This window comes from Xyrauchen texanus, chromosome 3, assembly GCF_025860055.1.
Source record: "Xyrauchen texanus isolate HMW12.3.18 chromosome 3, RBS_HiC_50CHRs, whole genome shotgun sequence".
NCBI classification, from domain to species: Eukaryota; Metazoa; Chordata; class Actinopteri; order Cypriniformes; family Catostomidae; genus Xyrauchen; species Xyrauchen texanus.
Window position 1 is genome coordinate 59664078 of NC_068278.1, and position 27178 is coordinate 59691255.

The window sequence follows — 27178 nt, forward strand, 5'->3', positions numbered from 1 at the left end:
TATTTTAAACTATTTTGTTTTACATCTCATGCTTCAGTAATATGACCTACTCTCCATATCTCATATATTAAAATACAGTATCATGAACCCGTGTTTCTCATAGATATCTCTTGTACATCTAGGTGAATACATTGCACTGTATCAGAACCAGAGAGCCATCATGAAGCAGAGACACTTTGAGAAAGAGCAATACATCAACACCCTGGCCAAAGACAAAGAGGAGATGAAGGTACGAGAAACGTTTACTGGTGATATCTGTGTGATGTTGTCTCGAGTGTAGGGATGCCAATTTTCAGACATGCAACCTTCTTTCACGGGAATTTGGAAGATGCATGAGGTGTATCCTTCGTGGGCACTCACAATCCACAATTCTTTGCTTTGACGGAAATGTCTAAACAAAATTACGCCAATTTCTCCGTTCAAACGCAAGTAATGTTGAAGTACTTCAGTAGACGGGTGCAGAGTATATAATATGTATACCTTTATTAATATATAATTAAGATAAAGTCTTATAGACTAAAAGTGCACCTGTAAAATCTATTTTCTTTTCTCTCTACATCATTATAACTCTCCTCAAATTTACCTCATACATTCCCTCTCAGAGGGACTTTGTTTCCTTCTAAGCGCTGGTGCTTGTTAAAGAGTGGGGTGCTGTCATAGCAACCATCTTACGTTACGTTAACCAAATCAGAACTTGGAGCTGAATCAGAACTAGGAACTGAACTAGGGAATGAATATGAACTGAATCAGAACTATGAACTGAATAAGAACTTTGAACTGAATCAGAACTAGGAACTGAACTAGGGAATGAATATGAACTGAATCAGAACTATGAACTGAATCAGAACTATGAACTGAATAAGAACTTTGAACTGAATCAGAACTTGGGACTGAACTAGGGAATGAATCAGAACTAGGGAATGAATCAGAACTGAATCAGAACTTGGGAATGAATCAGAACTATGTACTGAATCAGAACTAGGGAATGTATAAGAGCTGAATCAGAACTAGGAACTGAATCAGAACTAGGAACTGAATCAGAACTAGGGAATGAATCAGAACTAGGGAATGAATCAGAACAAGGAATTGAATCAGAACTAGGGAATGAATAAGAACTGAATCAGAACTTGGAACTGAATCAGAACTAGGGAATGAATAAGAACTGAATCAGAACTTGGAACTGAATCAGAACTAGGAAATGAATAAGAACTGAATCAGAACTTGGAACTGAATCAGAACTAGGGAATGAAACTGAACTATGGAATGAATCAGAACTTGGAACTGAATCAGAACTATGAATTGAATCAGAACTATGAAATGAATAAGAGCTGAATCAGAACTAGGGAATGAATAAGAACTAGGGAATGAATAAGAACTAGGGAATGAATAAGAACTAGGGAATGAAACAGAACTAGACACTGAATCAGAACTAAGGAATAATTATTGTGTTGGTGTGTGTTTAGGCTAAGTTAGCAGAGCTACAGGACCTTGTGATGCGTTTGGTGGGTGAAAGAAACGAGTGGTACAGCAGATACATGAGTGCCATCAGTAATCCCGACCTGCTGCCCACTGGAGAAGACCACATTCACCCTGCAGAGAGACGCGAGGAGCTCAATGGAGAGGACAGCCCAGGTATAATGCCGCTCTTTCATTCAAACACTTGAACATCAGGAACCACTTGAAACGGTTTGCTTAAGTCATCACGCAAGTGTTCTCAGAAGTCCACACATCATATTTTGTATTTATATGTTCCAGTTTGGTGCTGTCACCCTAACGGAGTTATAAATGTTATAAAAACGTAATAAAGCAATTTATTAACCAACTTAATAAAATACAATTTATGCGATGAATCCGATTATAAATACAGGAATGTTTCAAATTCTTTCAACCAACCTGTTCTGAGAAAATAATGTGTATTATGATTCTAATGTCTCACACTGTTAAAATTATACTCGCCTACAATTCAGTGATTTACAAATGATGTTTGAGCCAAAACGTTAATAATTCATAGTGCTGTTAATGGCTTATTCACTTATACATATTGCATGAAATGTTGCTTTTGTTCCCAGAATGTTACAAATTTCAGTTTTACTCCCAAACAAACTCGAACGATTTGGACTGTTTAGAACCAGTGTGAGAATAACTTCACTAATATACTATAAATATTCTCTCTCTTTGCGTCCGTACAGCGATTATGGACATAAGCTCGGCTGTTGATCTTCAGTCTTCATCACCTCGGTCCAGCACAGACCCTGAGGTTCAGTACCAGAGCCCTGAGAGACCAGGATCTGGACCAGATGTCTCAGCCGGCCCGTCTCTGAGACCCAAAGAAGACGGCACTGCCCGTCAGATCATGCAGCTTCTCCAGGAGATCCAGAACCCTCAGGCCAGAACCCCTCCCTTTCTGGGTGAAAACCCCTGCATCCCGTTCTTCTACCGGCCCGATGAACATGATGAAGTGAAGATCTTGGTGGTCTGATAAACATCCGTTTCTCCTGTTTTGAATCTCTATCTGTCAGTCTGACGAGACGAATCGAAATCTATTGTCCTGATCTTTTCTGATTGGGTTCTTTTGGGGGATATGGACACAGATTTTAAGGGTGTTTGGGGTTTTTCCTCCATCATCTCTCTGGTTTCTAGAGTAAACAAAAGAAATGTTATGCTATCTGGACTTCTGAAGACCTTTGACTTTTGGTTCTAGGTATCAACTAGGTGTTCTATAAACAATGTTAATTCTTGCTGCTGCTGTATGCTTTGCCTGATTTGTTTTTTCTTCCACACCATCAAACATGGGTGCAATAGTTAGTGATGCTCTGGGAAAACCATTGATCCATATCATGGTTCAATGATTCAGATATATATTATGTCCTGTCAGTTGGATTTGGTCCTCAATGTTAACAGCAATGGTTCTGGGACAGAGCAGGGACAGGAAAATAAGACTGATAAATACACACTAAATAGGGGTTGATAAGGAATAGGATTGATTTGATAGAGCATGCAGAAATTCAGTTCATAAAATGCTTGATATGAGAATCAAAACTGGATCAGAACTACAAACTGATTTTCAACTAGGGAATGAATCAGAACTAGGGAACTGAATCAGAACTAGGGAATGAATCAGAACTGGGAACTGAATCAGAACTAGGGAATGAATCAGAACTGGGAACTGAATCAGAACTAGGGAATGAATCAGAACTGGGAACTGAATCAGAACTTGGAACTGAATCAGAACTGGGGAATGGATCAAAACTTGGAACTGAATCAGAACTGGGGAATGGATCAAAACTTGGAACTGAATCAGAACTGGGGAATGGATCAAAACTGGGAACTGAATCAGAACTAAGGAATGAATCAGAACTTGGAACTGAAACAGAACTAGGGAATGAATCAGAACTAGGGAATGAATCAGAACTGGGAACTGAATCAGAACTAGGAACTGAATCAGAACAATAGAGAACTGAATCAGAACTGGGGAATGAATCAGAACTGGGAACTGAATCAGAACTAGGGAATGAATCAGAACTAGGGAATGAATCAAAACTTGGAACTGAATCAGAACTAGGGAATGAATCAGAACTAGGAACTGAATCAGAACTAGGAACTGAATCAGAACTAGGGAATGAATCAGAACTGGGAACTGAATCAGAACTAGGGAATGGATCAAAACTTAGAACTGAATCAGAATTTGGAACTGAATCAGAGCTAAGGAATGAATCAGAACTTGGAACTGAATCAGAATTTGGAACTGAGTCAGAGCTAAGGACTGAATCAGAACTTGGAACTGAATCAGAACTAGGGAATGGATCAAAACTTGGAACTGAATCAGAACATGGAAATGAATCAGAACTAGGGAATGAATCAAAACTTAGAACTGAATCAGAATTTGGAACTGAATCAGAACTAGAAATTTTAGAGATTCACAAATCGTTTGGTTTGTGCTGTGCAGAACTTTGATATTTGCAGTTTCAGAAGTACATTGTTGTTCATCTAGTATGAATCGAGAGTTTGCGATGGAAAGAAATTCACCCTGTTTCATGTAATGCCACTAATTGTCAGTGTTGTTTATGGCTTTCAGTTGTATTTTCACTGGGCATTATTTAGTTTAATACAGAAGGGATTGATTATCACCCATACACACACACACACACACACACACACACACACACAAGCACCTGGTGTTAGTCTAGAATGTGTGACCCATCAAAAGATATTTGATATTTCGAAAGACACATGATGGTTGGTTGTGGCTAACTCTATGATGCTAGCTGTGTGTCGGCTGAGAGTTTGTGTCATTACGTGAGTGATCGACATGTTTGAGAGTTGTACATATATTGCAGATATTAAAGAGTGACTTAATCCCCAAACATCGTTCATTAGTCAAACCGGCCCTCAGAGAATTATGGGTGTTTAGAAGCAACTGGATTCAGAAATATTGTCTACGAAGCCTTTATGTAACGCATTATAAACCTGTTATATACCTCAACAAATAAATAATACCACAGTTATAATACAGTATATATACACCTCGAATAATCATTTGTCTTTTCCAGTAAAAATATCGAAACATTCTTAAATCAAGTTATATAACAGATGATAAAACAATATGTAACACATGAAACTGAAAAATAAGTGTTATAATGTGTTATAACTGAGGTTATTGTAGTGTATAATGTATTAATAATAGCTTTATAATGCGTTATGTTTATAAGCTTCTTTGTGTTGTGTATTTATTGTTTATTTTCACCTGCATAAGTTCAGAAAACTGGAACATGGACGAGGATTATTCTGAGTTTCTCTCAAAAGCACTTTTATTATTCGGAGCGTGTTCAACATTTATCTCTTTCACAGTTATTATTCATTTAAGGGTGGGATTTAATCAATCTTTAACAAGTTATTTTGATTTTAAGAAACAAATGAGTTTGTTGATGTAACCGTGTAAATAGTGTAACTGTATCATACTGTATATTCATGTGGGGAGGAGGAACGTGATGCATCTTTGCCTGCTGAAGATAAACCGGTGAATATAGTGGTGAGAAAAGTCACGCTCCTGGTGAGAAAAGTAACGCTCTTGGTGAGAAAAGTCACGCTCTTGGTGAGAAGAGATCTTCGATTTCATTCTAAAGGAGAATTGTATTTATTTGGAATAATTCCCTTCACTAATCTGATTTAATGGAGTCTGTTGGAACACAATGAAGGAATAATGAATGTTTATTTCAGATATGAATAATTTTCCTCCTAATAAACCTGATTGAGCAAATGTCACCTGGTGTTTTCCATGTCTTCAGTTCAGTAGAAGTTCATGCGTTTAAGATTCAGTATTTGTACAACAGTTTATATAAAAGTGTCTTTTAATATTCTAATATATAATAATAGAATGTGGCATAAATGTGAGGCAGATTTCTGCCGTCTGATGAATAAAATCTCAATAATGAGTTGAAGATCATGTGACGTCAGTAACAGACAGTAGATGACATACACACACACACACACACTCTGTGCAGTCTGATGACTTATTATAATCTCATTTATATTTATCACAACATATGCATTTATATATATTTACACATTATCAAACTATTATTAGTCAAAGTTAAACATTTTAAATTGATTTGAAGTTTTTATAGTTAATGTCATTATGATGCGATCAAACCTGACCATGATGTTACAAACACACAATAAACATTTAATAACGATCATTTAATTCAAATCATAAACATTTAATAACTCAAAGTAAATTAATAATAATGTCAAGAACATGAACAAATTAGTGTCATGTGTGTGTGTGTGAGAGTCTGTGTGCATGTTTGTGTAAGTGTGTGTGTGTGTGTGAGTCTGTGTAAGTGTGTGTGTGAGTGTGTTTGTGTGTGTTTTGTATGTAAGTGTGTGTGTGTGTGTGTGTGTTTGTTTGTGTGAGTGTGTGTGTGTGTGTTTGTGTGTGTGATTATGTGTGTGTTGTGTGTGTGATGTATGTGTGTGTTTGTGTGTGTGTGTGTGTTTTGTGTGTGATTGTGTGTGTGTGTTTTGTGTGTGATTATGTGTGTGTGTAAGTGTGTGTGATTATGTGTGTGTTTTGTGTGTGTGTAAGTGTGTGTGTGTGTTTTGTGTGTGATTATGTGTGTGTGTTTTGTGTGTGATTATGTGTGTGTGTGTGTGTTTGAGTGTGTGTGTGAGTCTGTGTGCATGTTTGTGTAAGTGTGTGTGTGAGTGTGTGTTTTGTATGGGTGTGTGTGTGATTTTGTGTGTGTGTGTGTGTTTTGTGTGTATGTGTGATTATGTGTGTGTGTGTTTTGTGTGTGTGTGTATGTGTTTTGTGTGTGTGTAAGTGTGTGTGTGTGTGTTTTGTGTGTATGTTTTGTGTGTGTGTGTGTGTGATTATGTGTGTGTGTGTTTTGTGTGTGTGTGTGTTTTGTGTGTGATTATGTGTGTGTGTTTTGTGTGTGTGTGATTATGTGTGTGTGTGTTTTGTGTGTGTGTGTGATTATGTGTGTGTGTGTGATTATGTGTGTGTGTTTTGTGTGTGTGTGTGATTATGTGTGTGTGTGTTTTGTGTGTGATTATGTGTGTGTGTTGTGTGTGTGTGCGTGTGTGCATGTGTGTGTGTTACATTGAGGATGTTTTAGAGTCTCACTCTGTAATTTCTGTCAGTTTTTTTCTGGATTGTGTCTGATTTATTGATTGTATTTGACAGAGAAAAAAAAATCCTGTTTTTTTGTTCTTTCCAATTTATTTTCAATGTTCGGTCAATTCTGACCGAGAATACCAAAGGAGTCCATTGGCCACTTAGACAAATTGAATCAAACCTTATTTTATTTTTTTTAATTCACCAAGTCTTTGTTCTGCTCAGTTAAAGGAAAACATTTTTATTAAATGAGGAAATTTAATTTCGGTCAAAAATTACCGAATACAATCGGAGGATGAAGCTTAACCAATAGTTTGTTATTTGTCACCTCCTGTATGCTAACATGATTCCTCTTTATTTGTATTACTCGTATCTGGCTTAATGTGTCAAGACGAAGACATAAAAATGATACAAAAGCAACATTTTGGTACACGTAACTTTATTGATCGCCAAAGTCGTCCAATCAACAGCAGAAGATACATTAATACACACACACACACATCTGTCACCCGTTACACAATCCGGATCATCACAGCTTTCTGTCCAAACACAGAAAGACAGTTTACTCTTCTATACACCATTATTTGCACATTATCATACGTTTAATTTAAATAAATCACTTATACATCATAATTTCATATTCAGTAATGATACACGTGGATGACACTACTCTCTACACAGTGGAAGCACAATTTGCATAAATGCACCACAAAGACACGCAACACACTTAAGATATGTTCATGATTAATGGTTTACTCTTAAATAACGGCAATTATTTTCTCATCGTTTTTACTACGACTCAAATTGACAAATTCGGTGCGGTCAGGAAAGATTTTGCGCGAGTTGAAGTGAAGATAAACACAGAAATTTACTATTGATACGGCACAGTTGAAACAGATGAAGGGTTTTGTCATGCCACAACGTGAACTATTACCAACAAGGGCTTTATTATTATTATTATTATTATTATTATCGTCAGTAAAGTTAGTACAGATATACGACAGAAATACAGTTCACTGCGGTGGAGGATTGCGCCCATATTTACTCAATATTGACCAAACAAAAACATCTCAACAAAAAAAAACAAGGAGCGTTCCTAATATCGGAGCTTGCTGTAGCAGTTTGATGCTGTAGGGGGCAGTCAGCGTAACTCCAGCTGCACATGCAAAATGTATTTAATTTATCTTAATTATAATATTTATTAGGTCTGTATATCATATTTATAATTATTTTAATTGTTCTAAATGACCTTTTTGGGGCGGGGCTATCTCAGTCAATTTTGGTATGCAATTAATTGTATAATTAAGTTTATGTCATTAATTAAATTAATGTCGTTTAATCCATTTTAACTGGCTACAATTATTTACATGCATCAGAAGACACAAACTGTCAATCATTTTGTGCATTCAGGTTTGCCGAAATTAGGTTGGCTGACGGGTCTTTGGAGGGTGGGGTTTCGGGGAGAGGGGTGTGGCTGAAGTGATGGGGGTGTGGCCTATTTCAAAGACAAACACTCTCCATCGCCGCATACGGATACTAATAAACGGACTAGTGTGGATGTGACCTAAATGGCCAGTCACACAGGAAGTTAAGCCCAAAATGTACTTCGGTCAGACGGTTCAGTGTCTGCGTACAGGAACCGTGATGCAAATATCGTCATTGTGCGAGCAGTGAACAAGACCATTAATGCAATGTGATTATAACTAGTAAGAAAGCCTTTTAAGATATATTTAATTATTCAAAAAAAAATTACATTTTTCTTGTGCAAACCTAATTAGCATTAGCATTAGCATTATTACACACTTGTAATTCCATCGCAGGTATCGGGTAACTGTTGATATCTATGATTCAGATCTTGCACGTGATTAAATGTAATTTCGGCTTGCCATAGTGTGAACAACATCCTCATACCTGAACGCTTTTAATCACATCATCATAACCTCTAACGAGAAAAATGCGTGAGTGGCGCCGAAACGAGACTCCAGGAACATGTTTGGAAACCACTGGATTACATGATTCGTGTCAGAAACGGCATTCATTTTAATGCGGTCAGCGACATGAGAATATTCTAGAACATTCTGAGGGTTGTTGACTATCGCAATGAGCTAGATGAGAAGATTCTAGAACATTCTGAAGGTTGTGGACTATCGCAATGAGCTAAATGAGAAGATTCTAGAACATTCTGAGGGTTGTGGACTATCGCAATGAGCTAAATGAGAAGATTCTAGAACATTCTGAGGGTTGTGGACTATCGCAATGAGCTAGATGAGAAGATTCTAGAACATTCTGAGGGTTGTGGACAATCGCAATGAGCTAGATGAGAAGATTCTAGAACATTCTGAGGGAAGTGGACTATCGCAATGAGCTAAATGAGAATATTCTAGAACATTCTGAGGGTTGTGGACTATCGCAATGAGCTAAATGAGAAGATTCTAGAACATTCTGAGGGTTGTGGACTATCGCAATGAGCTAAATGAGAATATTCTAGAACATTCTGAGGGTTGTGGACTATCGCAATGAGCTAAATGAGAAGATTCTAGAACATTCTGAGGGTTGTGGACTATCGCAATGAGCTAAATGAGAAGATTCTAGAACATTCTGAGGGTTGTGGACTATCGCAATGAGCTTTGAAGGTTGAGCAGCAATAACCGAAGGAGAGACACCATGATCACCAGGCAACAGATGGAAAGTCTTTCTCCGCTACACGATGAAAAAAGGCCTGTCGGGTTCCTTGATGTTCTTTCTCGTTGTTGTCCAGTGTTCATGGCGGTTCTGTGGTGCTGGTGGGTTCTGGGTTGTTTGTCTCAGTTCAGAGTGAGATGAGAGAAAAACAGAGAAGCAGAAAGTAGAGAAGAAGTGAAGAGGAGCTGTGAGGAGGAAGGGGGCTCTCGGGGTGAAAGAGGTCGCCCTTGTTTGGCCGGCTGAGCCATGAAATCAGAAAAGAAGAATAGTGTAAGCTTCGAAACAAATGAAACTTAAGCAGATAAATGCTAGAGATCTGCCCCAAGAGTCCACACGGCTAGAAGACAAACCACACTTTCCCTCTTGTCATATCAATTAAAAAAACATAATAAATCATTTTTAAATCATATTCCAGTAGAAACGTCATGAAAGAGTACTTGCGTCACACTTAATGTCTGAATATGATTATTTAACAAATATCAAAGCAAGCATCAGTTATTTGAAAAAAAGGAAAACGTTTCAAGCAAAACACTGGACAAAAATATGTTTCTTAAGTTAAAATGATGAAAGAATCAAAAAGAGGCGTTGGTAATCGAGAGTCCGCTCGTGGCGTGACATGTTCAGACTGCACGTTCCAGAAGCCTTAACGGCACTAATTCAAAATACAGTTTTATACGGACCACCACTAACTGTCAGCCATCAGTGAATCCGAATCGTTTGTTCAACTGAATGAAGCAATCGCACAAGCAAGCCCGCTTCTTTAATACGGAGCCCGTTAGAGGACAGGGCGAGAATAGTTTGCTTTCCCTCGCAGTAAGTTTGAAAAAATAGTTTGTCCTGTTGCAATAATTTTTCCATTCCCATCACAGTTGTTGCCTTTCCCTCACAATATTTTGCATTCCCTCATAATATTTAGCTTTTTGTCGCAATTGTGTGTTCCATCGCAATGTTTTGAGTTCCCTCACAATAGTTGCCTTTCCCTCACAATGTTTTGCTTGCCTTTGCAATAGTTTGCGTAAACGCACAATACTAAGTTTTGTGTTCCCTCACAATAGTTTGTGTTCCCTCACAATAGTTTGTGTTCCCTTGCAATACTAAGTTTTGTGTTCCCTCACAATAGTTTGTGTTCCCTTGCAATACTAAGTTTTGTGTTCCCTCACAATAGTTTGTGTTCCCTCGCAATACTAAGTTTTGTGTTCCCTCACAATAGTTTGTGTTCCCTCACAATAGTTTGTGTTCCCTCGCAATACTAAGTTTTGTGTTCCCTCACAATAGTTTGTGTTCCCTCGCAATACTAAGTTTTGTGTTCCCTCACAATAGTTTGTGTTCCCTCGCAATACTAAGTTTTGTGTTCCCTCGCAATAGTTGGTGTTCCCTCACAATAGTTAGCGTTCCATCGCAATACGTTTGCATTCCCTCGCAATAGTTGCGTTCCCTCACATTAGTTTTTGTTCGCTCGTTATACTAAGTTTTGTGTTCCCTCGCAATAATTTGCGTTCCCTCTCAATAGTTAGCGCTCCATCGCAATAGTTTGTGTTCCCTCGCAGTAGTTCCATCGCAATAGTTTGCATTCCCTTGCAATAAGTTTGTGTTCCCTCGCAGTAGTTCCATCGCAATAGTTTGCATTCCCTTGCAATAAGTTTGTGTTCCCTCGCAGTAGTTCCATCGCAATAGTTAGCGTTCCCTCTCAATAGTTAGCGCTCCATCGCAATAGTTTGTGTTCCCTCGCAATAAGTTTGTGTTCCCTCGCAGTAGTTCCATCGCAATAGTTTGTGTTCCCTCTCAATAGTTAGCGCTCCATCGCAATAGTTTGTGTTCCCTCGCAATAAGTTTGTGTTCCCTCGCAGTAGTTCCATCGCAATAGTTAGCGTTCCCTCTCAATAGTTAGCGCTCCATCGCAATAGTTTGCGTTCCCTCGCAATAAGTTTGTGTTCCCTCGCAGTAGTTCCATCGCAATAGTTAGCGTTCCCTCTCAATAGTTAGCGCTCCATCGCAGTAGTTTGTGTTCCCTCGCAATAGTTTGTGTTCCCTCGCAATAGTTAGCGTTCCCTCGCAATAAGTTTGCGTTCCCTCGCAGTAGTTCCATCGCAATAGTTTGCGTTCTCTCGCAATAAGTTAGCGTTCCCTTGCAATAGTTTGCGTTCTCTCGCAATAAGTTAGCATTCCCTCGCAATAGTTTGTATTCTCTCGCAATAGTTTGTATTCTCTCGCAATAATTTGCATTCTCTCGCAATAGTTTCCGTTCCCTCGCAATAAGTTTGTGTTCCCTGGTTTTTGTAATGAATTCCACAACAGGAGCTGATTTAAAAACTAAATTTTTTTGGTTTGGAAAAATTTAATTATGTAAACATTTTAAAGTGCCACTTGCTTTGATATTTTGTTGATATTTTAAGTAGGACTTAAGTGTCCATATATGTTTTGGGCCTCTGTATATTTATATATTTGAATGTACATGAATGTGAATGTGAATCTGATAATTTAATGTTTCATTATTCCCTAATAATGCAAATATTATAGTGTAATGAAAATGTTTAAAGATTTGATGTACATGTAATGTTCTTCCTGAAAAGTGTGAAACTTTACCGTCATCAGTTTTCTACATGACAAACGGGACGTTTAAAAGCTTCTAACAGAGAGGAAAAGACTCTGTGATAAAGTTGAATTACCCTTCGTGGGCGTTTGGTGTCGTCTTCTGGCCAGTGAGTTCAGGGAGCGCTGCAGCCGAAACACAACACAAAAACAAAAAGAGCCAAAAATAATGTACAGAAATGCAAATAAACAAGCACATTTCAGAGATGCAGTTATCATGAGAACTCCAACGCAGACTCAGGAGAGATAATGCATCTGATTGAGAGATTGTGCATCTGTTATGCACCTCACACCGCAAGAAATGAAGCAAAACATGACAGAAAACAAGCAACAGATAACAAAAAGAACTGCATTTATCAAACCCTCTTTCTCACCGTCTGGTCTGCTGAATAACTTTATCTTGCAAGCTTGTTTTAAGAAGTCAGTTTATGGTTTGTGTTGAACATTCCTGATGCGTGGCATGTGTTAAAGATGATGTGAATGATCAAACAGCAGCTTATGAAGTCGTTGCATGTGAAGGACCATATTAGGAAACTCGAGGCGTTGTGTTACGATGAAAACCAAAACGTTTGTCCAGGTAAAGTGTGTGTGTGTGTGTAGGAACAGGAAAGGGAATGAGGTCTGGATGGGTGGACGTATCTGCCATCGCTGTCTGTCACAGGTGTGGGAGGAGCTAATAGTCAAAGTGGGAGGGGTCTGTGGGTCTGATGGGTCGACTAGGTGATGCTGGGTGTCGTCGGCTGCCATGGAAACACAAGACAGAGACGATGAGAGTGACACACACACACAGAATAAATACACTAATGTGCTTCTGAATTATGTTTATAAAATTCTGATGAATTATTTCAAGATAACAATGCAATAAAGGACCGAAAACGTTATTTCTCACTATCTATAATTTGATTGAAAGTGCTGTAAACAGACAACCAGCCAATCAGCGATCTCTCCGCCAGCGAGTCGTTTTGCTTTGTCATTCTGATTGGCTGACATGTCCTTGGGGGTGGAGTTATAAAAGTGGGTGTGGTTTAAGGAACTCAGTGGCTGTATCTGAAAGTAACGGTTGCGTTCTTGTTTTTGCAACATTTGTACATGTTTACAATCGTGTAATGAGACGACGAGATGTCATGAACACACAAACAACACTTCACACGTGACCCCACTGTCAGATTTCCCCCTAAAGCGCTGATGAGTTTGTGCATGTAGTGTTTGTGGATGTTTATAGTGTATTTTTCAGTAAGAAGGAATAATAAATGATGATGGGAAAAGTGACAAAGTGAACCGTGCAGGGGCTGCAAATAAAACCTAGTGAATAAAATCTAAAATACACGTAGTATTTTGCAAGGCACAGACATTCAGAGTAAATACTGTACGCACACTGGTCACTGAATCCGAGAGCTGCGTTTCTCAAATGTTGCCAATTTCTCATTGTACAAGCCACACGGCAAATCGCCGGTCAACGTATGATATGTAAATATGTTAAAGGTTTCAGTCATTTCTTAAATGCTGTAAACAGTTTATAACTATATATATATGTATATATTAAGTACAATGTATGTGTCATGCTGTCGATTACCACAGACAATCATTTTAACTAAAGCCTCAGTTTGTAAAACCAAACATATTGTGTTTAACGTAATGTAGGGCCCTATTAAATCTGGTTACGTTTCCCCAAATTCCGTTTTGTCCGATTTTACTAAATAATTGAGTGTCCAAAAACATCTCCAAACAAATAAAAGATAATAATTGTACATAAGAACTAATAACACATGCAAACACAACAATGACTAAAGGTTTGCATAGCATGCAGACATGATTTTAGTCATGAGATTTCACAGAATGAGTTTCATTCTGTGTCATTTGAGTCATCATTGAGTCTGGATTATCTAATGATCTTTACATCTGATTATCTTGTGTGTGGACTCGTTTGAAAGATAATCACAGACTCTAAATAATGATATGTGACATTTTATGTTCCGTTTATTTTTTTGTGAATTTATAAGCAAAAACACGGCATACAAGCAACACTAGCATAATTGTCAAAGACATATATTTAGCTGTTACTCGCTATATTTTTGTCTGTGATTAAAACAAATAGTCAGGTTGTATTTTACTCTTTAAGAGCTTTCCAACGACATATGACACATGAATATTTGATCAGTTTCATGTTTTGTCCGATAATACAATAATGCAAATTTAATAAATTATCAAAATGTAACACTTCAAGTCAAGTCAAGTGGTAACACTTCTGATTTATCTGTAAATTTCAAAGCACTTGTTCAGTTTTGGTCATAATGTCTACATGCATTGGAAAGAAGAGCTTCTAAACTTTCAAACGACACATATATTGTGCTGGTCAAGACTGCAGTTATTTATATTTTAACTATTTTGTTCATGCGGGCCCATCCGAGCATAAAGGGTTAATTCCCTTGTTGTGATTTAATTCAGCTGCTATCGCACCAGACGTTTTGTTAAAGCAGTTACATGTATATAGACTTGAATTGTTACTGTAAATACTGTTGTTTGTTTTTACAAACTGAGTGATGAGTTAAAAGGATATTTTTGGCATTAGACAGCATGTCACAAATACAGAGTTTGGCAAACTGAGGGGTCGTGCAGCGTCTCACAGATTCTGTCGTCCGTCCCAGAGACCCTCAAAGACTGAGAGACATGCTGCTGTTTGTCTAAAAGTGTGTGTGTGTGTTTGTGCATGTGTGTGTGTGTGTGTTTGTGCATGTGGGTGTGTGTGTGTGTGTGTGTGTGCATTTGTGTGTGCGCATTTGTGTGTGAGTGTGTGCATGTGTGAGTGTGTGCATGTGTGTGCGCATTTGTGTGTGTGTGTGCGCGTGTGTGTGTGTGTATGTGTGTGTGTGTGTGTGTCTGATTGTATGAGGCACATTTTAAACTATTATTATTAATGTAACTTTAAATAATTAACATTTAATCGAAAACGTGTGTTTAACCATATTGCTGTATATAGTTAAAGTGATTAAAGTGTCTGCTAAACGAACAGATATAAATGACTCGTGTGTGTGTTTGAGGATCTCAGAGACAGTCGGCGTGCAGAGAGGATGATGGGTAATGGCGTAAGAACCACAGACGTACCGGAAGCGTCCGTCCTCATTGATCACTGATTGTAATTCTGTGAAACATAATATCAGCAGGAGGGGATCGACACAGAGCGACGGTGGGGAGGGGAAGAGAAAGAGAATCACAGAAACATAAACACGCCTCCAATCCAAGCTGAACACACACTGATTGGCCAAAACCTCTGAGGTCAGATAAACACAACCGTGACTAATTATGAACTAATTATGAGTTCATGAAAACAGACAAACTGGATATTAAAGTACAGAGGTTCTGCCGTTCAGCCTGTGAATAATTAATCGGGGACAGAAGCGTTATACTTTACTTACATTATATTATTCAAAAGTGGAAAGTGTGTGAGCGGTGTGTGTGTGCAAACGCTTGTCGTTAGTGTCAGAACGATTCATATCACACACAACAGAGGACAAACTTTAGCAAAAAGAAAATGAAAGAACTGTCTCTCTCACAGCCTCATCCGACAGATCTGTCTGTCTGTCCGCAGCAGGTGAGGGGCTCCGCGTTACGTGTGCTGATGGTTTCTGTGATCTAAACGTACATTCAGTGACACATTTATAGATGAGATGCTGTGAACACACGGTGCATCAAATGATTAGCATTCTAACGTTTGAACGATAACAAAAGATGGACGCCAAACTGAGGAAAGGTGAATCTCACAAAACCAGTAAAGAGGTCATACTTCACCCCAATAATAGTCCCTCGCAATAGTTTCGCGTTCCCTAGGAATTATTGCTTAAAGAAATGTTGATCGCATGATCGGCTAAATACTGCTCACTTTATACTTTACAGTTATTAAAATGAATTAATCATGGCTGGCTGTGAGTAGCGCATTTCTCGTAATAGTTTTGCGTTCCCTCACAATAAGATTTGCGTTCTCTCACAATAGTTTTGCGTTCCCTAGCAATAGTTTTGCGTTCCCTCCCAATAGTTTTGCGTTCCCTAGCAATAGTTTTGCGTTCCCTCCCAATAGTTTTGCGTTCCCTAGCAATATTTTTGTGTTCCCTCCCAATAGTTTTGCGTTCCCTAGCAATAGTTTTGCGTTCCCTCCCAATAGTTTTGCGTTCCCTCCCAATAGTTTTGCGTTCCCTCTCAATAGTTTTGCGTTCCCTAGCAATAGTTTTGCGCTCCCTAGCAATAATTTTGCGCTCCCTCCCAATAGTTTTGCGTTCCCTCCCAATAGTTTTGCGCTCCCTAGCAATAGTTTTGCGCTCCCTCCCAATAGTTTTGCGTTCCCTCGCAATAGTTTTGCGCTCCCTAGCAATAATTTTGCGCTCCCTAGCAATAGTTTTGCGCTCCCTCCCAATAGTTTCGCGTTCCCTAGCAATAGTTTTGCATTCCCTAGCAATAGTTTTGCGCTCCCTAGCAATAGTTTCGCACTCCCTAGCAATAGTTTCGCACTCCCTAGCAATAGTTTTGCATTCCCTAGCAATAGTTTTGCATTCCCTAGCAATAGTTTTGCGCTCCCTAGCAATAGTTTTGCGCTCCCTCCCAATAGTTTTGCGTTCCCTCGCAATAGTTTTGCGCTCCCTAGCAATAGTTTTGCGCTTCCTAGCAATAGTTTTGCGCTCCCTAGCAATAGTTTTGCGTTCCCTAGCAATAGTTTTGCACTCCCTAGCAATAGTTTTGCGCTCCCTAGCAATAGTTTTGCGCTCCCTAGCAATAGTTTTGCGTTCCCTCCCAATAGTTTCGCGTTCCCTCCCAATAGTTTCGCGCTCCCTAGCAATAGTTCTGCACTCCCTAGCAATAGTTTTGCGCTCCCTAGAAATAGTTTTGCGCTCCCTAGCAATAGTTTCGCGTTCAATCCCAATAGTTTCACACTCCCTCGCAATAGTTTTGCGTTCCTTAGCAATAGTTTTGTGCTCCCTAGCAATAGTTTCGCGTTCCCTCCCAATAGTTTTGCGCTCCCTCGCAATAGTTTTGCGTTCCCTAGAAATAGTTTTGCGCTCCCTAGCAATAGTTTTGCACTCCCTAGCAATAGTTTTGCGTTCCCTCCCAATAGTTTCGCGCTCCCTAGCAATAGTTTTGCGTTCCCTAGCAATAGTTTTGCGCTCCATAGCAATAGTTTTGCGTTCCCTAGCAATAGTTTTGCGCTCTCTAGCAATAGTTTTGCATTCCCTCACAATAGTTTCGCGCTACCTAGCAATAGTTTTGCGTTCCCTCACAATAGTTTTGCGTTCCCTAGAAATAGTTTTGCGCTCCCTAGCAATAGTTTTGTGCTCCCTAGAAATAGTTTTGCGTTCCCTCACAATAGTTTTGCGCACCCTAGAAATAGTTTTGCGTTCCCTCTCAATAGTTTTGCGTTCCCTCACAATAGTTTTGCGTTCCCTCACAATAGTTTTGCGTTCCCTCCCAATAGTTTCGCGCTCCCTAGCAATAGTTTTGCATTCCCTAGAAATAGTTTTGCGTTCCCTCCCAATAGTTTTGCGCTCCCTAGCAATAGTTTTGCGTTCCCTCCCAATAGTTTCGCGCTCCCTAGCAATAGTTTTGCGCTCCCTAGCAATAGTTTTGCATTCCCTAGCAATAGTTTTGCGCTCCCTAGCAATAGTTTTGTCTTCCCTAGCAATAGTTTGGTGCTCCCTAGCAATAGTTTTGCGTTCCCTAGAAATAGTTTTGCGCTCCCTCACAATAGTTTTGCGTTCCCTAGGAATAGTTTTGCGCTCCCTCCCAATAGTTTCGCGCTCCCTAGCAATAGTTTTGCACTCCCTAGCAATAGTTTTGCGCTCCCTAGCAATAGTTTTGCGTTCCCTAGCAATAGTTTTGCGCTCCCTAGCAATAGTTTTGCACTCCCTAGCAATAGTTTTGCGCTCCCTAGCAATAGTTTTGCGTTCCCTAGCAATAGTTTTGCGCTCCCTAGCAATAGTTTTGCGCTCCCTAGCAATAGTTTTGCGCTCCCTAGCAATAGTTTTGCGCTCCCTAGCAATAGTTTTGCACTCCCTAGCAATAGTTTTGCGCTCCCTAGCAATAGTTTTGCGCTCCCTAGCAATAGTTTTGTCTTCCCTAGCAATAGTTTGGTGCTCCCTAGCAATAGTTTTGCGCTCCCTAGCAATAGTTTTGCGCTCCCTAGCAATAGTTTTGTCTTCCCTAGCAATAGTTTGGTGCTCCCTAGCAATAGTTTTGCGGTCCCTAGAAATAGTTTTGCGGTCCCTAGCAATAGTTTTGCGTTCCCTCCCAATAGTTTCGCGCTCACTAGCAATAGTTTCGCATTCCCTCACAATAGTTTTGCGTTCCCTAGAAATAGTTTTGCGGTCCCTAGCAATAGTTTTGTCTTCCCTAGCAATAGTTTGGTGCTCCCTAGCAATAGTTTTGCGTTCCCTAGAAATAGTTTTGCGGTCCCTAGCAATAGTTTTGCGTTCCCTCCCAATAGTTTCGCGCTCCCTAGCAATAGTTTTGCGCAGACATGGGGACTTGTGACTTGGTGACTTGGACTCGAGTCGACTCGAGTCGCTATTTTTATGACTTGTGACTTGACTTGACAAAAAATAAAATACTTGAGACTTGACTCGGACTTGGAAGTTAAAGACTCGGGACTTGACTTGACTTGAGACACGAAGACTTGAATGACTTGAGTGTTAATCACATCATGTTTTCAGTTTGAATATAAAATATATAAATTATTTAAAAAAATAAAGTTGATCCAGCTGGAGCGCAGGCTGAGAATAGTTTTGTCATGACTGGATCACGACACTATAGGCTATCATCAGCCATGCCCTCTCGTACCTTACGCACACCACGCCCACTTAAATCAGATAACATCAACATGTCAGCCGGAGGGGTAACGTTACCGAGGGACATCGCTTTCGGCTTCAAAAATTATTATCAAGATGGCAAAAGACGAAGAGCGCTTTGCAAGACATGCAACGTTAAGATCGCGGACAGCCAGACGACAACCTCCAATTTCGGCCGCCATTTGAAGAGCCATTCTGCCCAGTAAGTGCTTGTCAATTTGTTAATTTTATCTGGTTAGTTGGTAGTTAGCTAATGTAATAATAGCAGGGTTCCCACGGGTCCTTGAAATCCTTGAAAGTTTGTGAATCTGAAAAATAAAATTCAAGGCCCTGGAAAGTTCTTGAAAATAAACATACATAGATACAGGTCCTTGAAAGTGCTTGAATTTATTTTGTGCAAGAAGTTTTCTGGAAAAAAAAAATCTGTCCATTAATTTTTTATTTCGCCAACACTTCGTGGCTTATGCTGCATACTAGCCTGCTTGATTGTTTTGTACGTTGCCATGACGTTCACGCGCGCTGGTACCTCAACGTTTCCCACTCACAGACATTGCAAAAATAGGCTTATGGATATACTCTGTGTGAGTGAGTGAGTGAGTGAGTGAGTGAGTGTGGGTGTGGGAGTGTGGGAGAGAGTGTGTGTGTGTGAGAGACAGAGAGTGTGTGAGAGAGAGAGAGAGTGTGTGTGAGAGAGAGAGGAGAAATGTAACAAAGTTTAATGTATGTAACTGTGTTTGAGAGAGAGAGAGAGAGAGAGAGAGAGAGGGAGGTGTTCAGAGAGGAGTCTGTTGGATGTTAAGCTGTTATTTGTTTTATGACTCAATGTTGAAAATTTAAAACATTTCAAACACTGTTATCAGAAGTGAAAAATAAATAATTTTATGAAGTTACAATTTTGTTTGATTCCATGATGTATTTTACTGAACATGAGTATTGTAATTTACTGACAGTTACTTATATCTTGTCTTTTCACTTTATTATGATCAGATTCTGCAGGTAAAATTACAATAATAAGGTGACTTGACTTGCCCAAGAAAAATATACTTGGGACTTACTTGAGACTTGCACATGTGTGACTTGGTCCCATCTCTGGTTTTGCGCTCCCTAGCAATAGTAACTATCTACAGGTGAAACTCGAAAAATTAGAATATCGTGCAAAAGTTCATTAATTTCAGTAATTCAACTTAAAAGGTGAAACTAATATATTATATAGACTCATTACAAGCAAAGTAAGATATTTCAAGCCTTTATTTGATATAATTTTGATGATTATGGCTTACAGCTTATGAAAACCCCAAATTCAGAATCTCAGAAAATTAGAATATTACATGAAATCAATAAAAAAAAGGATTTTAAATACAGAAATGTCGGCCCTCTGAAAAGTATAATCATGCATATGTACTCAGTACTTGGTTTGGGCCCCTTTTGCATTAATTACTGCCTCAATGCGGCGTGGCATGGATGCTATCAGCCTGTGGCACTGCTGAGGTGTTATGGAAGACCAAGATGCTTCAACAGCGGCCTTCAGCTCTTCTGCATTGTTTGGTCTCATGTCTCTCATCTTTCTCTTGGCAATGCCCCATAGATTCTCTATGGGGTTCAGGTCAGGCGAGTTTGCTGGCCAATCAAGCACAGTAATACCATGGTCATTGAACCAGGTTTTGGTACTTTTGGCAGTGTGGGCAGGTGCCAAGTCCTGCTGGAAAATGAAGTCAGCATCTCCATAAAGCTTGTCTGCTGAAGGAAGCATGAAGTGCTCTAAAATGTCCCGGTAGACGGCTGCGTTGACTCTGGACTTAATAAAGCACAGTGGACCAACACCAGCCGATGACATGGCTCCCCAAACCAACACAGACTGTGGAAACTTCACACTGGACTTCAAGCATCTTGGATTGTGTGCCTCTCCATTCTTCCTCCAGACTCTGGGACCTTGGTTTTCAAATGAGATGCAAAATTTGCTCTCATCAGAAAAGAGGACTTTGGACCACTGAGCAACAGACCAGTTCTTTTTTTCTTTAGCCCAGGTAAGACGTTTGACATTTGAAGCCCATGTCCAGGACCCGTCTGTGTGTGGTGGCTCTTGATGCAGTAACTCCAGCCTCAGTCCACTCCTTGTGAAGCTCCCCACACATTTGAATGGCCTTTTCCTGACAATCCTCTCCAGGCTACGGTCATCCCTGCTGCTTGTGCACCTTTTTCTTCCACACTTTTCCTTCCACTTAACTTTCTATTAATGTGCTTTGATACAGCACTTTGAGAACATCCAACTTCTTTTGCAATTACCTTTTGAGGCTTTCTCTCCTTGTGGAGGGTGTCAATGATGGTTTTCTGCACAACTGTCAGGTCAGCAGTCTTCCCCATGATTGTGAATTCAACTGAACCAGACTGAGAGACCATTTAAAGGCTCAGGAACCCTTTGCAGGTGTTTAGCTGATTAGAGTGTGACACTTTGAGCTACAATACTGAACCTTTTCACAATATTCTAATTTTCTGAGATTCTGAATTTGGGGTTTTCATAAGCTGTAAGCCATAATCATCAAAATTATATCAAATAAAGGCTTGAAATATCTTACTTTGCTTGTAATGAGTCTATATAATATATTAGTTTCACCTTTTAAGTTGAATTACTGAAATTAATGAACTTTTGCACGATATTCTAATTTTTCGAGTTTCACCTGTACATGCCATAAACGAAATGCTTTATAATGATAATAATGTTTTAAATCACAAAGTTTGAGAGCCGAGATTTTTACATGCAGTTAGATGGTTCAAGACCATCAAACATATAATGTCTTCTCACCTACCCTTATCGTTTGATTGATAAACTATTTATTATGTCTGGCTTTTCAAGCTGTTTGATGGTCTTGAATTTGCAATAGAAACGACACACTGTTACACACATGTTTATTGATAGTGCTCGCCATATTCGCAATCATTATAATACTAATGTTACCTTTGGTTTGGCACTACGTTAATGTGCAGATTAATTTCTGTCTCAATGGGTCTCAATGACGGCTCGTTGCAGTACCATATTTGACCACAGATTTCCATTGGATAAACAGAGGGGCGCTGTTGAGTCCAGGAGAGCAGCAGACTCTCTGCCCCACATGCTTGTATTGAGATGCTTTCAGCTACTTTACAACTTAAAAATAGGATCAAACTTATACAAGTCTGCTTTTCAATACATATGCCAGCGTTCTGAACACATTTACAGGCAAACAAATTACATTATTGCCAGTTAATGGTATGGATCTATGTTTCAAAGTGGATGAATATTTAAGGAAGGCCAGGACTAAAGCATTGCATTTGTTTAAATGTGCATAATGTTACAACAGTAATAATTTTTTCCTGGACCTGTTTTTGTGAGATTCACCTCGACATGTAAATATGATTTGGTTGGACATTCCCATAATCTTATAGAAATGAGTTGAATTTCACTGGTGGTAAAACGTCGGCTTCTTATCGTTTAAACGTTATGGTGATCGGATAACTCACCCACAACACGGCACTTATTCCACCGGTTTGCGTCTCACATTCCGCGGCTGAGAGCAAACGGACGTTTTTATTAGACTGAAGGACTGAAAGGTTAGTCTTCACTCTTTCTCAGCAGTTTTAACTACCTTTTATTATTTTCTCCCATGTGTAACATACAGGTGAAGAGTGTAATCTCTGCGCCACTAGCAGCACCAATCAGAACTGTAGAAATGATTGTTTCCAAACATGTTTCCCAAAAGCTACTCAACCCCCCTTTCCACTTGACCCTATCTTCCACTGGTCGGTCAAGCAGGTAGTCCCACCCCAAACTTACAGCATTGGTTAAGCCAGAAGTTGACATACGTAACTGGCATCCTAAGCAAATAAATTGCAACTTTGGTGCCGTTAGCGGTGCATAAATCACACACTCCTCCATTCCAAATCTGAGCGGCGTATTATCATGTTTCCTGTAAAGGTACATTATTGAATCTGCAATTATTACATCCAGACTGATTTCTAACATTAATACAAAATTCCTGAAATGTTGCGTAGGGTGAGTCTCACCTGGGCACACCGGGGGGAGCGCGGTTAGGCCGGGATGGGACCTGAGGAGGGGGCAGGCTGGAGGGGTCTGGAGAGGCCCCTGGGCGAGACGGAACAGGTGGTCCACCTGCAGCAGGGGGGCCCGGGGCTGAGCCGCGAGAGCCTGGGCGTGCCGGAGGCCCTGGAGGAGGAGCCCGTCTCTGAGGGGTCGGGCTAGTGGCGGGAGACCTTACAAAGAAAATACATCACACTATGCATGTTAAATGTTTTAAGGGTCATTGATCAATACAGTTGCCTGTGGTGTTAAAATTGGGAATTTGGGAACAAGGCTTGTGGGGTGCTCCCGGGTAAGCAGTGGCGAGTACCTACAGTGGTCCGAGGAGGGACGAACCACACGCTGGCGACAGAAGGCTCATCGATGTGCGAGGGCAACGAAGGCTATCCCGTCTAATCTAACAAGTCACAGAATATGTTAATGAGGGTTACGGGAGGAATATGTCACAACACACAGTGCATCGCACCCTGCTGCGTATGGGGTAGCGTAGCCGCAGACTCATCCGAGTGCCCACGATGACCCCCGTCCACCGTCGAAAGCACCTACAACGGGCACGCGAGTGTCAGAAATGGACCTTGGAGTAGTGGAAGAAGGTCGCCTGGTTCGATGAGTCCCGTTTTCTTTTACCTCACGTGGACGGCCATGTACGTGTGTGCCGTTTACTTGGGGAAGTGATGGCACCAGGATGCACAGTGTGAAGACGACAAACCGATGTAGGGAGTGTGATGCTCTTGTTCTGCTGGAAAACCCTGGGTCCGACTATTCACGTGGACGTTAGTTTGACACGTGCCACCTACCTAAACGTAGTCGCAGACCAGGTAAACCCCTTCCAGTGGTGGAATTAGGGAGCCATGGCCACCATGGACCGAAGCCTGGCCACCCCATTGGCCACCCAATTCACCCAATGGGTCAAATATACAAACTTAAAATCTGCGTACACCAAGGTCGCCGCACCTCTCCGTTGTCATTGTATCAACTCAACCTCCCGCACGCAATATACAAATTCTGCCCGAACATTTCTATGCCACCACAGACTGAGCGCTTGCCCCTGCCTGACCACCCCTTTGAAAAACTCCAGTCTCCGCCCCTGACCCCTTCATACACCCCTGGTGTTCCCTGATGCCAATGGCCTCTTTCAGCAGGATAATGCGCCCTCCCGCACTGCACACCTTGTTCAGGAATAGTTTGAGGAACCTGATGAAGAGTTTAATGTGTTCACATAGTAAATTCAAAGAATGTTCTGTGTGTTTTAATGTGTTTCTAAATGGTTGCTATGGTGTTTTAGTGTGTTGCTATGTTGTTGCTAGAGTGTCCTGAGTGTTTTAGTATGTTGCTAAACGGTTGCTTAGGTGTTCTGAGTGTTTTTAGTGTGTTGCTAAATGGTTGCTAAGGTGTTCTGAGTGTTTTTAGTGTGTTGCTAAACGGTTGCTTAGGTGTTCTGAGTGTTTTTAGTGTGTTGCTAAACGGTTGCTGAGGTGTTCTGAGTGTTTTAGTGTGTTACTAATTGGTTGCTGAGGTGTTCTGTGTGTATTTGGTGTGTTGCTAAATGGTTGCTTAGGTGTTCTGAGTGTTTTTAATGTGCTGCTAAATGGCTGCTTAGGTGTTCTGAGTGTTTGTAGTGTGTTGCTAAACAGTTGCTGAGGTGTTCTGAGTGTTTTAGTGTGTTGCTAATTGGTTGCTGAGGTGTTCTGAGTGTTTTTAGTGTGTTACTAAATGGTTGCTGAGGTGTTCTGTGTGTATTTGGTGTGTTGCTAAATGGTTGCTTAGGTGTTCTGAGTGTTTTTAATGTGCTGCTAAATGGCTGCTTAGGTGTTCTGAGTGTTTTTAGTGTGTTGCTAATTGGTTGCTGAGGTGTTCTGAGTGTTTTAATGTGCTGCTAAATGGTTGCTGAGGTGTTCTGAGTGTTTTTAGTGCGTTACTAAATGGTTGCTGAGGTATTCTGAGTGTTTTTAGTGTTACTAAATGGTTGCTTAGGTGTTCTGAGTGTTTTTAGTGTGTTGCTAAATGGTTGCTTAGGTGTTCTGAGTGTTTTTAATGTGCTGCTAAATGGCTGCTTAGGTATTCTGAGTGTTTTAGTGTGTTGCTAATATGGTTGCTTAGGTGTGCTGAGTGTTTTAGTGTGTTACTAATTGGTTGCTGAGGTATTCTGAGTGTTTTTAGTGTGTTACTAAATGGTTGCTGAGGTGTTCTGTGTGTATTTGGTGTGTTGCTAAATGGTTGCTTAGGTGTTCTGAGTGTTTTTAATGTGCTGCTAAATGGCTGCTTAGGTGTTCTGAGTGTTTTTAGTGTGTTGCTAATTGGTTGCTGAGGTATTCTGAGTGTTTTAGTGTGTTGCTAATTGGTTGCTGAGGTGTTCTGAGTGTTTTTAGTGTGTTGCTAAATGGTTGCTTAGGTGTTCTGAGTGTTTTTAATGTGCTGCTAAATGGCTGCTTAGGTATTCTGAGTGTTTTAGTGTGTTGCTATATGGTTGCTTAGGTGTGCTGAGTGTTTTTAGTGTGTTGCTAATTGGTTGCTTAGGTGTTCTGAGTGTTGATATACAGTTGCTTAGGTGTTCTGAGTGTTTTTAGTGAGTTGCTTAACGGTTGCTTAGGTGTTCTGAGTGTTTTTAGTGTGTTGCTAATTGGTTGCTTAGGTGTGCTGAGTGTTTTTAGTGGGTTGCTAATTGGTTGCTTAGGTGTTCTGAGTGTTGATATACAGTTGCTTAGGTGTTCTGAGTGTTTTTAGTGAGTTGCTTAACGGTTGCTTAGGTGTTCTGAGTGTTTTTAGTGTGTTGCTAATTGGTTGCTGAGGTGTTCTGAGTGTTTTTAGTGGGTTGCTATGCGGTTGCTTAGGTGTTCTGAGTGTTTTCGTGTGTTGCTATGTTGTTGCTTAGGTGTTGCTAATTGGTTGCTGAGGTATTCTGAGTGTTTTAGTGTGTTGCTAATTGGTTGCTGAGGTGTTCTGAGTGTTTTTAGTGTGTTGCTAATTGGTTGCTGTGGTATTCTGAGTGTTTTTAGTGTGTTACTAAATGGTTGCTGAGGTATTCTGAGTGTTTTTAGTGTGTTACTAAATGGTTGCTGAGGTATTCTGAGTGTTTTTAGTGTGTTACTAAATGGTTGCTGAGGTATTCTGAGTGTTTTTAGTGTGTTACTAAATGGTTGCTGAGGTGTTCTGTGTGTATTTGGTGTGTTGCTATACAGTTGCTTAGGTGTTCTGAGTGTTTTTAATGTGTTGCTATGTTGTTGCTTAGGTGTTCTGAGTGTTTTCGTGTGTTGCTATGTTGTTGCTTAGGTGTTCTGAGTGGTTTTTAGTGTGTTGCTATACACCTTGTTCAGGAATAGTTTGAGGAACCTGATGAAGAGTTTAAGGTGTTCACATAGTAAATTCAAAGAAAGTAAATACACTAGTTTTCTAAAGTCAAGCATTCTCTGTAAGCATACCGTCCTCCTGAACCCGTGCGTTGCACCTGCAGCCAGGAGTCATCGACAGGTGGTGGCAGCGACGTGGAGACGGTGGTGGTGCTGATGTCACCGATGATGCTGAGCGCTTCTTTAAGGGCAAAGTACATCCTCAACATCTCGTCGCGCCGCTGCGCCTGTTCCGCGGACTCCTCCATCAGTGTGTTCTGATCGCTGCACGAGTACAACTGCGCTAACAGCTCCGCGTTAATGAACTCCTTTGTCTACAGACAGACAGACAGACAGACAAAGAGAGAGAAAAGATTTCATTCCCTCGACCCGTGACATACTACTGTTTGAACTTTGTCCCAACTTAAACAAGACAGCTGGTACAACCCAAATGTGCTGGTTGAACCTACAGTGGCCAGATCTTATCCATTAGGCTGAACCCTCTCGATCTATCAGACTGTAGTGAGGTGATCTGCTTACATTATTGATCATGAGGTGCATGATGGTTTTGGGCATCAGGTCTCGTACAGTCTTGTTGACGATGGACATGTACGAGTCCACCAGGTTACGGATGGTCTCCACCTGCCTCTCCAACTGAGGATCCATAGAGTGCATGAAACTGTCCGAACCGTTCTCATCGCTAGCGTCACTCTACGGACACAGACACACACAAACAATGACATGAAGCTCTGGAACATCAGGAGACATGGAATGAAGTAGAACAAATGGTGACTGAAAGCTTGTACCTTCTCCTTCTCCTAGTGTGATGCCGCAGAGAATAACACAGAAGACAGAAAACAGACAAAAAGCATTTTAATGAGCCTCTAACGGGAGTGTCTCCACATCCACGCTAATACTTTTCGGTTAATAGCGCAATAATTTAGCTACGTTTATGCCTCTCATCCGCACTAGAATGACTTTCTCTAGGACTGCAAACTTTGGAAAGTGATTTGTGTAGACGTTGCTTAAAGAAGTCGTGCACGCACCACCACGCGTTCAGCGT

The 27178-nt window shown here is 40.4% G+C and overlaps 2 protein-coding genes across 7 annotated transcripts in view; one reads left to right on the forward strand and one right to left on the reverse strand.

Annotated features, from left to right (window-relative positions):
* The window catches only part of LOC127625380 (golgin subfamily A member 2-like), a 37400-nt gene extending 34920 nt beyond the window's left edge, over nucleotides 1-2480 (forward strand). For all 5 annotated transcript variants that reach the window (XM_052100664.1, XM_052100645.1, XM_052100655.1 and 2 more), the window contains 3 exons: nucleotides 123-229; nucleotides 1464-1632; nucleotides 2190-2480. In XM_052100664.1, the coding sequence (XP_051956624.1) occupies nucleotides 123-229; nucleotides 1464-1632; nucleotides 2190-2479 (566 nt within the window). In that variant the 3' untranslated portion in view covers nucleotide 2480. The remainder of the gene's footprint in view (nucleotides 1-122; nucleotides 230-1463; nucleotides 1633-2189) is intronic.
* A 4543-nt stretch (nucleotides 2481-7023) lies between these two features.
* LOC127625690 (dynamin-1) overlaps nucleotides 7024-27178 on the reverse strand; it is a 92751-nt gene continuing 72596 nt past the window's right edge. Inside the window, exons 17-24 of one of the 2 annotated variants that reach the window (XM_052101028.1) lie at nucleotides 27162-27178; nucleotides 26922-26933; nucleotides 26656-26826; nucleotides 26209-26450; nucleotides 22756-22962; nucleotides 14993-15029; nucleotides 11968-12016; nucleotides 7024-9540 (exon numbers count right to left, since the gene is read on the reverse strand). The exon at nucleotides 27162-27178 is cut by the window's right edge and continues 95 nt beyond it. In XM_052101028.1, coding sequence (XP_051956988.1) covers nucleotides 15008-15029; nucleotides 22756-22962; nucleotides 26209-26450; nucleotides 26656-26826; nucleotides 26922-26933; nucleotides 27162-27178 — 671 coding nt within the window. In that variant the 3' untranslated portion in view covers nucleotides 7024-9540; nucleotides 11968-12016; nucleotides 14993-15007. Of the gene's footprint in view, nucleotides 9541-11967; nucleotides 12017-14992; nucleotides 15030-22751; nucleotides 22963-26208; nucleotides 26451-26655; nucleotides 26827-26921; nucleotides 26934-27161 lie in introns of those variants that run through there. The other variant, XM_052101038.1, reaches the window with a different exon arrangement.